General features: G+C 43.9%; 1 protein-coding gene across 2 annotated transcripts in view; it reads left to right on the plus strand.

The window, feature by feature from the left end:
- The window catches only part of LOC114049723 (transcriptional repressor p66-beta), a 104,141-nt gene extending 91,688 nt beyond the window's left edge, over positions 1–12,453 (plus strand). For both annotated transcript variants that reach the window (XM_027871097.1, XM_027871098.1), the window contains 9 exons: positions 2,595–2,724; positions 3,079–3,210; positions 3,975–4,106; positions 4,664–4,834; positions 5,334–5,649; positions 7,731–7,933; positions 9,065–9,175; positions 9,591–9,708; positions 10,318–12,453. In XM_027871097.1, the coding sequence (XP_027726898.1) occupies positions 2,595–2,724; positions 3,079–3,210; positions 3,975–4,106; positions 4,664–4,834; positions 5,334–5,649; positions 7,731–7,933; positions 9,065–9,175; positions 9,591–9,708; positions 10,318–10,451 (1,447 nt within the window). In that variant the 3' untranslated portion in view covers positions 10,452–12,453. The remainder of the gene's footprint in view (positions 1–2,594; positions 2,725–3,078; positions 3,211–3,974; positions 4,107–4,663; positions 4,835–5,333; positions 5,650–7,730; positions 7,934–9,064; positions 9,176–9,590; positions 9,709–10,317) is intronic.
- Positions 12,454–15,827: the final 3,374 nt, after the last annotated feature.

The raw sequence follows: 15,827 nt of genomic DNA on the forward strand, positions 1-15,827 counted from the left end.
AGGAACACTAGCTTCATGAAGCCCACTGTCCAAACCCTTGTTTTAGCTGGAAGGATGGTTACTGTTAGCTCCCAACTTCCCTTCACTTTGAGGGGCTGGTAGCTCTTAACTGAGTAGTGCTAGGCTGTGGTTCATGTCCTCTGGAGATTCAGAACAGAAGTAGAGGAAAGGTACGTGTTGTGCTAGATGGCCTCTTAAGTCCTTCCGAACTCTGAAACACAGAAATCTGAAAGCAGGAGAAGAGGTATTTGCAGTATAACCATTTCCTATCTATCTTTGTCTCTTCATCATCAAGTAGGAAAATTATACAGCTGTGACTTCTGTTCAGAAAAGCCTTCTTCGATGTAGAGATTACCTAATGTATTTAGGGGGAAATAGCAGTTGCATATGCTTAGTTTCTCTCACTTTAGAATTAAAATTAGTAACTTCCTAACTTCAACATCTGCCAGTCTGAGTCACAGGAGATGACAGCAGAGAGTAAAGACCTTGATGACATTCTCCATTGAGTGGGACTTTGGGCTTAAGACAGAAACCTTCAAAGGCTCTGTGTGCTTGGGGAGGGAACAAAATAGCTGCTCACCTTGCTAGAAGATTGATGGAAGATGCTAGAACCCTAACTCAAAAGGCTGGAAGAAAAAAAAAACTCAGCAGGGAGATGACACATTGGTTAGCCAGTCCCATGTTTATTTGCTCTATCTATTGCCCTATGCTCTGGTATATTATGGTACTAATTGTGGCTAAAAATGGAATTGCATTTGAAGTTGCTCTTCAAACATGACTTTCTAGTGTGTACTGGCTAAACCCAAAGTTTCTAGCTAATCAAACAAGCCTCAAACAAGCAGCTAGACGGCATAGTGAATAGTACTGGATTTGGAGTCAGGGACTTACCTGCGTTAAAATCTTGCCTGAATATACAGATAGGTTGAAGTCCCGTTCTAAATGTCAGAAGAGCAATATTCAAAGGCTGTTTTTGTCGACCCCACCAATGAGAAGAAAAACCCTAATGACAGTGCCACCCTCAGGACTAGAATGTTTTGGAGTGAGGCTAAAGAACATACATATATTCCATACCTACCAGCTAGGTGACACAGTGATCTGGGCCAGGAATCAGGAAGACCTGAGTTCAAAAACAGCTTTAGAGACTTAATAGCTGTGTGAACTTGGGCAAGTCACTGAACCACTGTCTGCCTCACTTTCCTTAACTGTAAAATGGGGATTATAATAGCATCACCTTCCAGGTTTGTTGTGAAAATCAAATGAGTTAGCACAGTGAATGGCACATGATAGGTGTTTTATAAATACTTGTTCCTTCCCCCTTTACTATTTCTTGAATTGGAAACCTCAGGGAAGATGAAGCCTAGAAGAATCTGTTGTTTCTTGTTTTGTTTTGTTTTTGTGGGGAGAATGGAGCTAGAATATAACTTTGTGTGAAATCTGGGTACTTAAGGCTTTTATAGCCCTCTGTTACTCCCAAGGCTTATTTCAGGCTATAGGCATTTTCCAGTATCATGGAGAAATAAGATTCTCTTCAAATACAGTGCTACTAAGTACATGGTGAATGAAGAAATCTTAAAATGGAGTCATCTGAGTCCCAAATAGGTCTGTCCCAACACTGAATAGGAATGACTTTAGCCTGGAATTAAAAGCTTTGCCTAGATAATTTCTTTCCAAGGGAGAAGGAAGATCCTGTGTATAACCTTTGGCAAAGAAATGAGATTTCTACATGTTCATGACTGGGACTTCTACCCTCCTCAGGAGAGTACAAGCTTTATTAGTCTGATCACTTATACATTGTCTTCAGTGATTCCTTAGGTTCTGGCAGTTATATTACCTTCTTTGAACTCCATGAGCTCTTTTTCTCGTGTGGCAGAACAGCTCTCTGGCTGTCTCTGAATTTGTCATGAGAGCTTGTTTCAGAGCTGCTTCTTATATCACAGTCCAGTCAGCATCCATTTCTTTTGACTGCCCTCTTTACTTCCTTTGCCTCTTAGAGGTATGGTCTAGACAGTCTTTAACATTCTATAGTTATAAAGGAAACTTCTTAAATATTCTTAGATATTAATTATAGTTGTCTAGTATCTGTGTTAGGCTTCCTTCACATGCTACTGGTTGGGGAACTAGGACCTGTTGCCACTGTCACTTCCTAATCAGCTGTTATTTCCTGTAGTAGTTTCTTTAAGGCCAATTTACCCTAGAATTAAGGTTTGGGAAAACTATTTGAAAGAATTTTACTTAAAACTCATGTGATAAAAGCACTCATCTCCTTTCCCCACTTCTCAAGCTGAGTAAATAGGAGTGTTAAAATGGAAGAGGCCTTTGGTATGGCGGGAAAGGTATTTCAACTAAGCCTCTGCCATCACCTCTATTGCAGGTAACTGGCCTCATTTTACCCCTTAGTGGTTTCAATTTCCTGGTACTTGGTTGTCACTGCTTTCTTCTAGGTGGTGCAAGATAGACAACCCCTCACACCAAAACTCCCTTGGGTTTCTTCATTCAGTGCTGATGAGGGATTTTTCGGCTTCCCTGTGAGCCTTCATTGTTGGGGGTACCTTGATCTTCAACCCCATGTCCTTTTCTTGTCTTGTTTTATACAGTGAGCCAGACCGGGGACGGCTGACTCCCTCCCCTGACATCATTGTCCTTTCTGACAATGAAGCCTCCAGTCCTCGTTCCAGTTCCCGAATGGAAGAGAGACTGAAAGCAGCCAATTTGGAGATGTTTAAGGTAAAAAACATCTCTTTCTACATTCCTTTCTTTCTTTTTTCTCACTTTTTATCAGGTATCCCTGGACACCTAATAAAATCCTAGCAATAATTTTGACTCTTATTGGACTAGGAGGTGTGTCCAAAACGCTACTGACTAGTGTAGACTCTAGATGATAAAGCATAGTGTCACTTTTAACCTTTTAATTTACTTTTTCCTTTTTAAATATGCTTTCTCCCCTGAATTACTATTCTAGTTAATGAATTGGAGATACATTGGGTAAAAGTTTCAAAGTAAATTGAGTCTGAGTTGTTAGCCAGGGAAAGGGAGTCTATGATCACAGTACCAGGACTGACGGTTTCTACCTTTCCTCAGGGGAAAGGTATTGAAGAGCGGCAGCAACTTATTAAGCAGCTGAGAGATGAGCTACGTCTAGAGGAAGCCAGACTGGTACTGTTGAAGAAACTAAGGCAGAGTCAGCTACAGAAGGAGAATGTGGTTCAGAAGGTAATGTTCTCTTTGGGGAAAGGGGCTGGGACATGGCTAAAAGAGAAAAACTTGTTTATTGGGGAGGGGTGGTAGGGCAGCACGGTACTCTTGAAAGAACAATAATTTTTGCCTGAGTCAGGATATGGGTTCAAGTCCTCACTCTGCCACTTAGCACTTGTGTGAGTGACCCTGGCCAACTCTTACAACCTCTCTGGGCTTCAGCAATAGATTGAGAGAATTAAACTAGATGACCTCTAAGGTCTTTCTAAGTTCGTAATTTTAAGGTGCATTGTTTACTCTGATAGAGCTTATAGTATATTCACTCATCCTTTGTCCTATGATCTCTAATATCTGCAGTTCATTGAGGCAACTGGATGGCATACTGGTTAAAGTGCTGGGCCTGGAATTAGGAATATCTGAGTTCAAGTCCAGCCTCAGACAGTTACTAGCTGTATGACCTTTGGCGTGTCACTTAACCTCTATCTACCTCAGTTTCTACAGCTGTTAAATGGAGATCATAGTAGCACCTACCTCCCAGGTTGTTGTGTGGATTAAATGAGATATTCATAAAGCACATAGTAAGTGCTTAATAAATTCTTGTTTCCTTCCTTCCTTCCAAAGAGTTAGATTCAATCTGAACCCTTAACTTGGTGAACCTTGGTCTGTCCCTCAGTCAGTAGTGATTGTCATTTTAGTGCCAGAAAAAGTACCAGGTAGCTAACTATCTATCTCTCTAGGTCCTGGCCATCTCTAAATATGTATTTTCTTTTCTTTTCCTTTAGACCCCAGTTGTACAAAATGCAGCATCAATTGTCCAGCCATCTCCTGCCCATGTAGGACAGCAGGGCCTGTCCAAGCTTCCTTCCAGGCCTGGTGCTCAGGGAGTGGAGCCCCAAAACCTGAGAACATTGCAGGTATATGGGTATAGCAGCATATTTGGATCCAAGGAACCAAATCCCATCAGAGGTTATGGGCATGTGAAAGGATTAGGGGAGGAACTGACCAGATTGGAACATTACCATAGTGCAAAGTTCTATTAGTGCCATTAGATTTATATAGGAATACGACCAGTAAGCTGTGTGACCCTGGGCAGGTCACTTAACCCCAACTGCCTCACCAAAAAAGCAAAAAATTAAAAAAATAAAGAATAGGGTCAATGAGTGAACCCTTGCAGGGCTTGTTCTTTACTAAACAATAGGACTTTCAGGCTAGCTGTTCCCTAAATGGGGTGGGACAATCTTATGTTGAGCAGGTCAAGCAAATTCCCATGATGCCAAGGCAAGATTTTCAAATGTGACGTGTCACACTCTTTCTCGGGGGAAAAATGTAGAAAAAAATATCTAGTTAGAATAATCTAATGGTACCTCTCCCAAGCTTTCCTTCAGCTACTCCTAAGGAGTATTTTATGGGAGGCTTCCTGTCTCAAACCCCCAAAGTTCTGATTCAGTTCTTTCATTTTTGCCTCCTCTAGGGTCACAGTGTCATCCGCTCAGCCACCAACACAACCCTTCCACACATGCTGATGTCACAGCGAGTTATTGCACCAAACCCTGCCCAACTGCAGGGCCAGCGAGGGCCACCCAAACCTGGCCTCGTACGTACCACCACACCCAACATGAACCCCGCCATCAACTACCAGCCGGTAAGAGTACTACACAGGACAGGTAGAGATCCTGTTACCCATGGTGGCTAAGGAGTAGACTTTACATTTTTATAAACAAGAGATAATTTGGACTGAACTTGGAGAGCATTACAGAAAAGACTTGAGGGTTCAGCTGTAGTTTTTGATAGTAAGGTAGATGCCAGTTAGGGGGAAGAGACGGTTTGAGGAATTAGTAGCCCACCCAGCAAAGCCTTGAGGTAAACCTTCTTGAGAAATCTAGGGAAGTAGTGTCTAGACATTTGACCTGAGGAAGCTAGACATTCTTCGTCCTAGAAATTTTTTTCTGCATAGTCCTTTAAGCAGCTCTGGTGCCAACTTTAGCCCGTAGACATTATCATTCTCCCATTTTCTTTGGGCCCAGTGTAGTTACTGATCAGCCTATGTCATAGTAAGAAAATATCCTCTGCCAGGGAATAGTGACAGTAAGAACTGGAATTCCTTTCTTCTGTCACTGACCTTTCTTCTTATTCCTTTCCAGCAGTCAAGTTCTTCTGTCCCTTGCCAGCGCACAACATCCTCTGCCATCTATATGAACCTTGCCTCTCACATCCAGCCAGGGACTGTTAACAGAGTGTCTTCACCACTCCCCAGTCCCAGTGCCATGACTGATGCAGCCAATTCACAGGCAGCAGCTAAGTTGGCCCTTCGTAAGCAGCTGGAAAAAACACTGCTGGAGATCCCACCCCCTAAGCCTCCTGCCCCTCTGCTCCACTTCCTGCCCAGTGCAGCCAACAGCGAGTTCATCTATATGGTGGGCTTGGAGGAGGTGGTGCAGAGTGTCATTGACAGCCAAGGTAAGGTCATCAGACTTCCCCATTCACTCTGTAGGAAACTTCCAAGTCTGACAGTTTTATTTTGGGATGTGTGTCTGGGGTGAGCAAACTGTGGTTTAGTGTATATTAAGTACCTTTTCTCCCTCCTGTAGGTAAAGGGCCTACTGTGTGCCAGGCTTTATAGATATTATTTCATTTGATTCTCAAAACAACCCTGTGTGGTAGATACTGTTATTGGCCCCATTTTACAGTTGAGGAAACTGAGGCAAACTGAAGTTAAGTGACTTTCCCAGGACAGTAGAGCTATTATCTGGAGCTAGGTTTGAATTCAAGTCTTCTGACTCCAGGCCCAGTACTTTACCCCCTGTACTCAAAATGCAACACTCTACTACACAGGGATGTGGAGGGGAAGAGAACACACATATATTAAGCATCTACTATGTGCCAGGCACTGTGCTAATCACTTTACAAATATTACTTTATTTGATCCATTTGAATGAGGTAATTTATCATCTTCAAAAATCATTGATATAAATCTATGCCTATTTTAAGTATTTTTATTCTGTTTATGTATGTATTCTACGTGTATCTTTCAAGTTAGTAAACATTATGAAGGCAGGGACTTAGATCTACATGGTTCTTTTTATTAAATGCCATAAGTACGTACACATTTCAGCGCTTAGAATCTGTTTTTTGATGTTAATTTTGTGTGACAATGTGTTTGGTGCTATGTCAAAAGGGAATTATAGACATCAAATGACTCTGAGTGAGGTGATCTGGAGGTGTTCTGCATAGCTGGGGAATCCACACTGGAATTCAATAGTATTTATATGTAATTTTCATTTATGTATGTATGTATTTGTGAGGCATTTGGGGTTAAGTGACTTGCCCAGAGCTAGTGAGTGTTATGTGTCTGAGGCTGGATTTGAACTCAGGTCCTCCTGACTCCAGGGCCAGTGCTCTATCCACTGTGCCACCCAGTTGCCCTCATTTATAGGTAATTTTTAAAAAAATGGCTTGTTGGAGAGGTAGCTAGGTGGCACAGTAGATAAAGCAGGCTCTGGAGTTAGGAGGACCTGAGTTCAAATCCAGCCTCAGACACATAACACTCACTAGCTCTGGGCAAGTCACTTAACCCCAAATGCCTCACACACCAAAAAAAAAAGATTATTGGGATATAGATGATCAGGAATGAAATTCATTCACTGACCAAAATTTGGGCTACGAGCCAAAGTACTCACCTTGTTAAATGGGCTTCATTTAACTCCCACTGATACAGAAGCTTCTCTTCTTTGCCTATACCAGAATTTTAATACTGCTGGGAATTGATCAGTAAGCATTTCATTAAGCATCTTTTATATGCCAAGCACTGTGCTAGGTGCTGATAATACCAAGAACAAATCAGTGTCTGCCCTCAGCACATTTAAATTCTATCGGGAGACAACAAGTTTGTAAATACTGCAAGTTTTGGTGGGAGGAAAGGGAGAGGAGGATCAGGAAAGGCTTCATGAAAAATATATGTCTAAGCAAGATTTTGAAGAAAATAAGGGATTCTAAAAGTTAGGGATGAGATAAGAAAGAGTACATTCCAAGCATCGAAGGACAACCAGTACAAAGGCAAGGAGATGGAAAATTGAATGCTATATATGGGAAATAGCAAGAAAGTCAGTTTGGCTGGACCATAGAGTTTAGGAACAGGAGTAGTATATAAGGTTGGAAAGGTAAGTTGGAGCTAGGTTGGGAAGGGTTTTAGAAATTAGAGAAGTCTGTATTTGATCCTGGAGGCAAGAGGCAACAAGTAGAGCTTCTTCAGCAAAGGAGTGATATGGTCATACTTAAGCTTTAATAATATTAACTTGGCAATGATGTGGAGGAAAGGAAAGAAGGTGGTTGCAAGGAGACCAAATAGAAAGGTTTATAATAGTCCAGGTGAAAAATGAACTCCAGGTGAGTTCCTGAACTAAAATGGTGTCCTTGTGAGTAGAGAGAAAGGTTGGGATGTGAGAAATATTATGGGAAATAACAGTTGGATGGGAACAGAAAGAGCAAGATGGTAAGGAGAATGGGTCACCCTACTTAACACTTTCCTTGGTGCCATCTAGGCAAAGGTTGTGCCTCACTTCTGCGGGTGGAGCCATTTGTATGTGCTCAGTGCCGCACAGACTTTACCCCACACTGGAAGCAAGAGAAAAATGGCAAGATTCTGTGTGAGCAATGCATGACCTCCAACCAGAAGAAGGCCCTAAAGGCTGAGCATACTAACCGGTTGAAGAATGCCTTTGTCAAAGCCCTACAGCAGGAACAGGTAAGTGACCTTCTCTAGCTCAGACACCTAGAATGCCCAGGGTGTTAAACACAAATTTTGGGGTGTTAAACACAAATTTTGGGGAGAGTGGGGGGGGAGCGTAACTCCAGTAGTTTGTAATCATTCATGTTTTCCTCACAGCCTTCAGAGAACCATACCTCATAATCTAAAGTTTGGGGAGGGGGTTGGAATTTTTTTTGGGTGGGAATGCCTCTTCATCTTCCCCTGCCCCATTTGATCTAAATGTTTCTGACTGTGAGGTAGTAATGGGAAATAGAGTTTGGAGCTTGGAAGGCATGAGGCTTTCTGTTCTTTGACCTTGGCTCTCCTTGTAGCCTAAATAAGCCCCTTCTGTTGTCTGCCTCATTTTCTTCTTTGGGAGAGATTTCCATATTTTTCTTCAGGATGAAGAAGAATGGGACATACGCGTTGTACCATAAATGTTTTTCTTCAAAGGAAGTGGTCATTTATAGTCAGCAGTGGAGGGAGGGATGATAGGGGAAAAGCTGGTCATAAGCCAAGTGGTCTTTAGAGAGGTAAATGTATCTTAAATTTGTGGAAAACATTTTAGGCTCAGTTCAAGGCCAGTGAGTTCAGCATGTCATAGAGTTTGGAATCATGCTTCCTTTTCCACCTTTATTATTCAGAATTCAGTGAATGAATGTCAGGAAGACCAGGGAAAATAAACAAGTATCAGAGACGAAGCCTCCCCCTTTTGTGCCCTTTGTTTCTCCAGACTTTCTTTTACTTTGTATAGTTGGGACCCAATTCACAGGTTTACCCAAAAATGAGACTGTAGCAAAGGGACAAGTCAAAAATAATTTCCTACTGACTCACCAGCTCTAATTACACCTGCCAGCCCCATCCCTTCTACCCAGTTTCCAGCATCTGTCTGCTCAAAAGCAGCACCAAACAAGAAAAGGACCTGTGGTAAGGCAGGGCAGCAAGCTAGCCATTCTCTTCCCCAGTTGAGTTCTTCTGAGAAGAGGGAGTTGAATGTACCCAGTATGCAAAATCCTTTAGTTTGGTCTCTGATGTGGCTCTTTTAAGAGAAAGGCAGCAAAGGCTCCTGGGTTTCCTAGTTAGAAGACTGAGTATGTTCTCTTAAGTTGATGTGTTGGCTCCTGGCAGGAAATTGAACAGCGACTACAGCAGCAGGCAGCCCTCTCCCCTACTACGGCTCCAGCTGTGTCCAGTGTCAGTAAGCAAGAGACCATCATGAGACACCATACGCTCCGGCAGGTGAGAATCTATTTTTCTTCTCATGTGACCCTCTGTTTTCCTATACTACCTATCCACCCCACCCCATCCCTTCTGTTTGCTACCTACATACCACACCTGTATTGCAGAGTGACAACTGAAGATCCCCAGCTGTGACCTTATTCTAATTCCTAGCCGAGATGGAAACAGCCTTGTATCTTCTCTTACCAGAGAGCTTGGGCATTCAGTTACCTATTTCCCTTAGTAGTATGCATTCTTGGCTTATGACTGCACCATTAATACTACAGCAGAATCAGGGGATGAGATATTTATCCTTACTCTTGAACTTACTCTCACTTGGGAAGGTAGTCTTTGTTTATAATCTTGACTCCCCCTTACCATCTCTTCATCTTACCATCTGATCATCTAGTCATCTGTTGTCTCCTCATGCCCACAGGCTCCACAGCCCCAGAGCACCCTCCAGCGTGGCATCCCCACATCTGCCCGCTCCATGCTTTCCAACTTTGCACAGGCACCCCAGCTGTCTGTGGCAGGAGGCCTCCTTGGCATGCCAGGTAAGGGAAAGAAAAAAGAGGTATTATTCTGGGATCTGCCCAGGGCTTTGTCTGGAGAGCACCCAATGCCATAGGGTCTAGATAGCCCATGTGAGAAAAATTTTCCCTTTTGTGCCTGCTGCTCCCTGTTAAAGCACAAATGCCCCTTTGATAATTAACTCTCTAGCTTATATGGGCAAGACAGTAGGGTATGTGAGAAGAAGCTGGATGGCTCAGTGATACTCCCACAATCCGAGGCCAAAAATCAAGATGGAACTGACCAACATCCATATCTTTGTAATGTAACTCTTGTCCTCTTTTTCCCCTGTGTCCCCACCCACCCAAATAAGGCTTTTCAGCCTCTTTTACTGCCAGTTTCCCAAGTAACCATCCCATTGTTTCTAGGACGTTGCTCATTATCCCAAGATAAAATTTTAAGAAGTTTTTTCTTCCTCCAGAGTCATTGCACCTAAAGGGGAAGGTTGTTACTAAGATAAAACTGGACAAGTCTAGACTGGCACCAGGCAAACTAGACCTTTCTGCCTGGGCAGGGGCAAGGAGGGGAGAGGTGGGAGAGGAGGTGCTCCTTCATCCTTTAACACCTGTCCCCCTTTTGTCTCCTGCGTTTAGGTGTTAATATTGCTTACTTGAACACTGGCATCGGGGGACACAAAGCACCCAGCCTGGCAGACCGACAGAGGGAGTACCTTTTAGACATGATCCCACCCCGGTCTATATCGCAGTCCATCAGTGGACAGAAATAACGCCTATTCCACCTGCCCCGCCCCAACCCTGAACCCCTCTGTTCCCTCCCTCTCTCCCTTTGCCCCCAACTTCCGTCGCATGCAGTGCCTGTACTGGTGCCTACCATACACGGAAAACAAAACAAAACAAAAAAAAAACAGAAGACAAAAAAAAGAAACCAACAAGAAAACACATACTCATGCCCCTCCCTGCCACCTCCCCTCTTTCCACACTGCAGCGATCTGTTCCTCTGCCGCTCTTTTCTTCTCTCTTCAGTTTTCTATGATAGTGAGAGGTGGATCTGCACCCCACTAGAGGTCAGAGTGAGGTCCCAGGGAGAATCTGTGCCCTCTGACATATGTTTCTGAAGCTTGTTTTTATGCTATAATTATTATTATTTTTAATGATGTCTCGTGTCCTCCCTTTTTGTTCAATGGACGGTTAAACCCTTTTCTTTCTCCTTTTTTTTTCTTTCTATTTTTAACAAAGATATCCACTTAAGTGATAGGAGCATTGCAGTGGTTTTCTTCATGGGGGTGGGGCTCCAGCCAAAAGGCATAAGGTGACTAAGGCTGGTTAGGGGGTGAATACGTTTAATCAGTGGAATTTAGTGGCAACACAAGAGGAAGAATGGCACCTCCAGGCTCTGAGGCATAGGATTTCTTAGGAAAGGGGAACATTGTAGCTGGGCTCTGGGAATGAGGGTCAGGTGCTTTGGAAGGGAGAAGCTTTAAAACACAGCACCCATAGTACTTAACCCATGGTGCTAGTGAGGGTGGGAAAGCATGGGCAAGATTTTGAACTAGGGAGGACTGTTATCAGGTCGTGGCCTCTGAACAATAAGAACCAGGAGCAAGGATAATCTTTGACTCCATTGGAAAGAAAGGAGTCTGTTTGAGGTTAGGTGGCCCAACTTCAGTCCACTAAAGTCATCCTAACCTGTCCCTTCTGCCTATAGCCCCAGCCACACTAAGGGTGAAAGGCATTATCTGACCCCCAAGCAGAATTTGACTGGGGGACCTGGAAGTTGGAATGGGAGTGAGTAAATTGGGAAAGAGGAGGAATAGTTGTGGAGGAAGGAAGAACAGAAGGGGTTTTCTCCATGAAGGTAAGGTTGGTTCACTTTGCAGTCTGGCTTCTCTCCCTTTTACCTCCTGAACATAGAGGGCAAAGGAAGGAAAGGTTTCCAACCCAGGTGGGGAGCCCCATCCTGACTATACCCTTGGCAAATTTGTTACTGCACCAAGCCAAATGACTCACTTCAAAACCAGCTTCAGAGGCTGCTTCTGAGATCTAAAGTTGGTTTTTAAAGTATTTTCAGAATTTTAATAGTTTTGTTTTTGTTTTTGTTTTGTTTGGGAATTGCTACTAATGTAGAAAATGAATTGAATTGTGCAATGTCATTCTGGGAATGGGGGGAGGAATTAGCACCCAATCTGCGCACCTTTTGGATTGAGGGGGCAGGGAAGGTGCCAGGCTTTCTTTGAGGTGTGCTGCCCTCAAACACACACCCTTCTAGCTCTAATAAACCACCAGAGGTCCCCTAAATATAGCATGCCCAAAAGAAAGGCATGGGGAAGGAGTGTGAGGTCCTGACCTGCTTCCAAAACCAGCCAGAATGCCCCCCTCCCCCTGAAAAAAAAAGGCACTTTTAAAAATTAATGAAAGAAAGAAAAGACTACACATTCCCCCAAAAGGTTTTTGGTGTTTGGAATAGGGATAAAGGAGCTGGGACCAGGCTTTGGTCCTCCACCCACTCCTGACACCCCTGTGCCATTTCGGGTGATTGTACTGGCCCCACGGGCCTTCCCCGGTTTTTTTTCTTCCTCCCTTCTCCCCAAAATCCATTGAGCACTTAATAGAGGGGCAAAGATACAGCCTGTGTCTGGACTCCCTGGTGGTGAAAGGATCTGGAAGCTAGAAGCTAGTAACCGGTAGTGATGGGGTTGTTGTTGCGAGTGTTGTCTGATGGGGTGTGTGGTACCCCCTGACTGTAAATGGGGTGGGGGTGGGGGGAATAGTGTTGGGTGGGCTCTGGGATTATTTTAAAATTCTATATATATATATAAATATATATTCTTACATCTTTTCTTTGCTCTCTGTGCTTTGAAAGCACTGGATGAATAGTTTGGTTTTGTTTTTCACTCTCTCTTCCACAAAATTGGAAGGTTTTTTTTTTAATGTTTTTCTTATGTCATCTTGCCATGTGGCATGTCTCTCTAGCCTCTCCTTCCCCTCTCCACCTTCTACCCTGACACAAACACATGATAAAGTGCCATTTCTGTCATGTATCCAACTCCCCCAGCCCAGAGGTACAAGGTGCCCAGGTGTGTCATTTGAGATTAAAAGTAAGGAAAAGAATGTGCAATACCATGTGGCTGGTGGCAATCCCAGCCTTGAGTTTAGCTCCCTACCGTAGGAACCAGCTACCACTATATTGGCCTTGGAAATGGGTATATAAGGTGATTTTGCATGAAGGCAGACCTTTAGTCTAGTACCTACTTCCAGGGAGAGGGAAATGATGTGATATGGTGGAGGGAGAAATGCAGCATGTCTTCCCTACTTTCCTTTTTTCTCTTCTTCAAGATCAAGCTACAGATGCTGCTTGTTTATCATAGAGATCTGTGATCCTCTGCTTATTGGCTGAGGTTTGGTTCTTGTTCACTGGTCCCTACTACCCTCCCCACCCCCATTCCTTCAGAGGTTAGTGTTGGGTGGATTGGCCAATATGGTCTTCTGAATCATGGTAAAGTGTTAGTCCTCCATCTCTCCTCTCCTCCTTCCCCCCCCAAATTCTCCCTTTCATCACTGATTTCTTTTGTCTCCACTTGCCCCTTCCAAGATCCCTTGTAATTTCCCATCACCACAGCTTCTAAGTCACAAGAATCTATCTAAGATCCCTGTGGTCCTGGACCGTGTGGACACTGAACTGAGGTCCTTCAGTTAGGGCATCCCTTATCATAAGGAAGGGAGAAAATACCTCTTATTCTGGTAGTCTTCCTTTAATTCTGAAGCCTGGAGCTCAATATGGAGGTAGTATGAGGGGTGCACCAGTCCTGCATGGCTTCTCCTTACACTAAACTCCAGAGGTGTTTGGGGGAAACTGGGTCCAGCAGGCTATTGGCAGCGCCTGCTCCCCAGAAGCTAGGGATGGATTTGGGGCAAAAGGCCTTTGATGGAAAGTAAGAAGTGTGCACTGAGGTCCCATTTTTATTTTATCATTGACCATAGCATCCAGTCCCCCACCTGTCCCTGGAATAAGTATTTTTTCCACATTTTGGATGTAATGTATGGTAGAAATTTCTCTATTCTCTTTTCCCTCTTCCCTGTTTTGCTCTTTTATTCTCTTTTCCTTTCTCTTTTCTTTTTTCTTCTTTCCCTTCTTTCCCCTCCTATTTTTCTCAACTTTTTTTTTTTTTAAAGATGCAGATAAGTGTTTTCCTGCTTTGGTTTCCTTTCCTTTCCCTTTTTAAAGGAATTAGCTGTAGAACTGCTTTGTAAAGATGCTTCTTGATATTTTACTTTTGATCCCTCTTTCCCATCCTCCCCAATCCTAAAAGCATAACCCTTCTCCCCTCCCTTCTACCCTCTTCCCCAAGACCAGGTTCCCTCTCCCAATGAGATCTTCATTAGCTTATGATATTTGCTGCCGAGATGTTATAACAAGGACTCATTCGTGTATATAAGCTATTTCTTGATCCATTTAAAAAGGAAGAATTGTACATTGTGTAGAAAAAAAAAAACATGAAAAAAGTGGAAAAAAAAGCCCTAGCCATGGATATTGTGAAACTGTGTTACGTCATTTTGTACTGTGCCCGTTTGTGTATGATCCGTGCAAAAGGGTTTCTGGGGGTTAGGAGGCAGGGCTGTGGATGATGGGGCAAGGGGATAGGCCAGTTTGGCAGCTGGCTCCCCTAAATCCCCACCCCGCTTTGGAGATGCCCCCCCTCCCCCCCAACTGTGCCTTGCCTCCCCACCCTGGAGCAGCCCCTCCAGGTCACCAGCACTGCCTTGGCAGAGCCCTCCCCCCACCCCAGCTGCCCCACCTCCTTTCCCAGCATTAGGTTGACACTCTGGGGGAAGTGGGGGATGCTGGGGGACTGGGAGGTAGCTGAGGAACAGAACAGTTCCCAGGGGGCATTGAAACCAAGTATTATGAACTGTAATTGTATTTGCACTGTTTTTTTTTCCTCTGATTGCATCAGCATATATACAATATACCTACTATATAACAAACCACAGTGTCAGATTTTCTTACACCAGAGATCTCTCCCACACCCCACACCCTAAAAACATTATCCAGAGGAAAGAACCTGGGCTAATTATCTTATGAAGGTTGGTAGGGGAGGGGCTAAAATGTGGGCTAAGTAGGAAGAAACTGTTCTAATTGTCATCCTAAGAAGGTTTCATATAATGCAGTACCACATTCAGTTGAGCACTAACCCCCGTGATCAATATGAATTGAGATGGAGGCCTGAGCTGAGCTGGGAAGCTCATGGCTCTTGCTGGGGTGGGGATGGGTGAGGCAGAGTTAAAAGAGACTCCCATATAAAGGAAGGATAGAATGGTGAGAGGCAGTCAAGAGGTGAGTTCCAATCTTGATTTCTGCTGGGTAACTTTGGATAAAATTAAAACAAGTTTGGACTAGATTGAGTCCTAAAATATATCTTGTCCCTCCCCGAGTACCATCTACAGAAGGGGAGGGAGGAACAAGTTAGAATAAGCCTGGGAGGAAAAATCTGCTGGTGTCCAGTGGTCCCTTCAAGTTGGCATCTCTTTAGATTGACAGCAGAGAGTCTTGAGTGCCCAGTGAAACACAATTGTCCATGGTCTCCCTCTCTTCCCCGCCACCCAAGGCTATTGGGCCAGCCTTGGGGATGGGTGCAAATGCCCTTAGTTTCTAGTCGGGCTGGCTGTAGAAGTGTCTCACATATTCTACAGTCCCACTGTCTTTGGAGACCTCAGGACTTCGGATGCTGACTCCTTGTTAGAGGAGAATTAGGTACATCTTTTCTTCCTACTTTACCCCTTAGATGATCAAGGGTCCCCATCCCACCCCCAACATTGCAGACTGAGATACTCACCATCAGCTTCCTCCAAGTTCTTGTCTAGATGATGTCTGGAGGCAGTGGGTGGGACATATGGGGTGGGAGTTGAGGGTTTAGGAGATGCCCTTCTTTGTGTGGGGGCAGGCAGGAGGGGGGAGCAAGACCCTTTTGCACAACTCTAAGTTTCCTTATTTTGCCTCTTCATTTTTATTTTCTGCATTGTGTTTTGGGAAAGAAATAAAAAGACTAAGACCAACAGAAACTGGTTTTCAAAAGGACAAATACACCCCCATCTGTTTCAGATACTGCCAAGCGCTTCTGCAGTGACAGATTCAAATAATAAGCTAA

The sequence above is a fragment of the Vombatus ursinus genome, unplaced genomic scaffold (assembly GCF_900497805.2).
Source record: "Vombatus ursinus unplaced genomic scaffold, bare-nosed wombat genome assembly UNPS02014798.1, whole genome shotgun sequence".
Classification (NCBI taxonomy): domain Eukaryota; kingdom Metazoa; phylum Chordata; class Mammalia; order Diprotodontia; family Vombatidae; genus Vombatus; species Vombatus ursinus.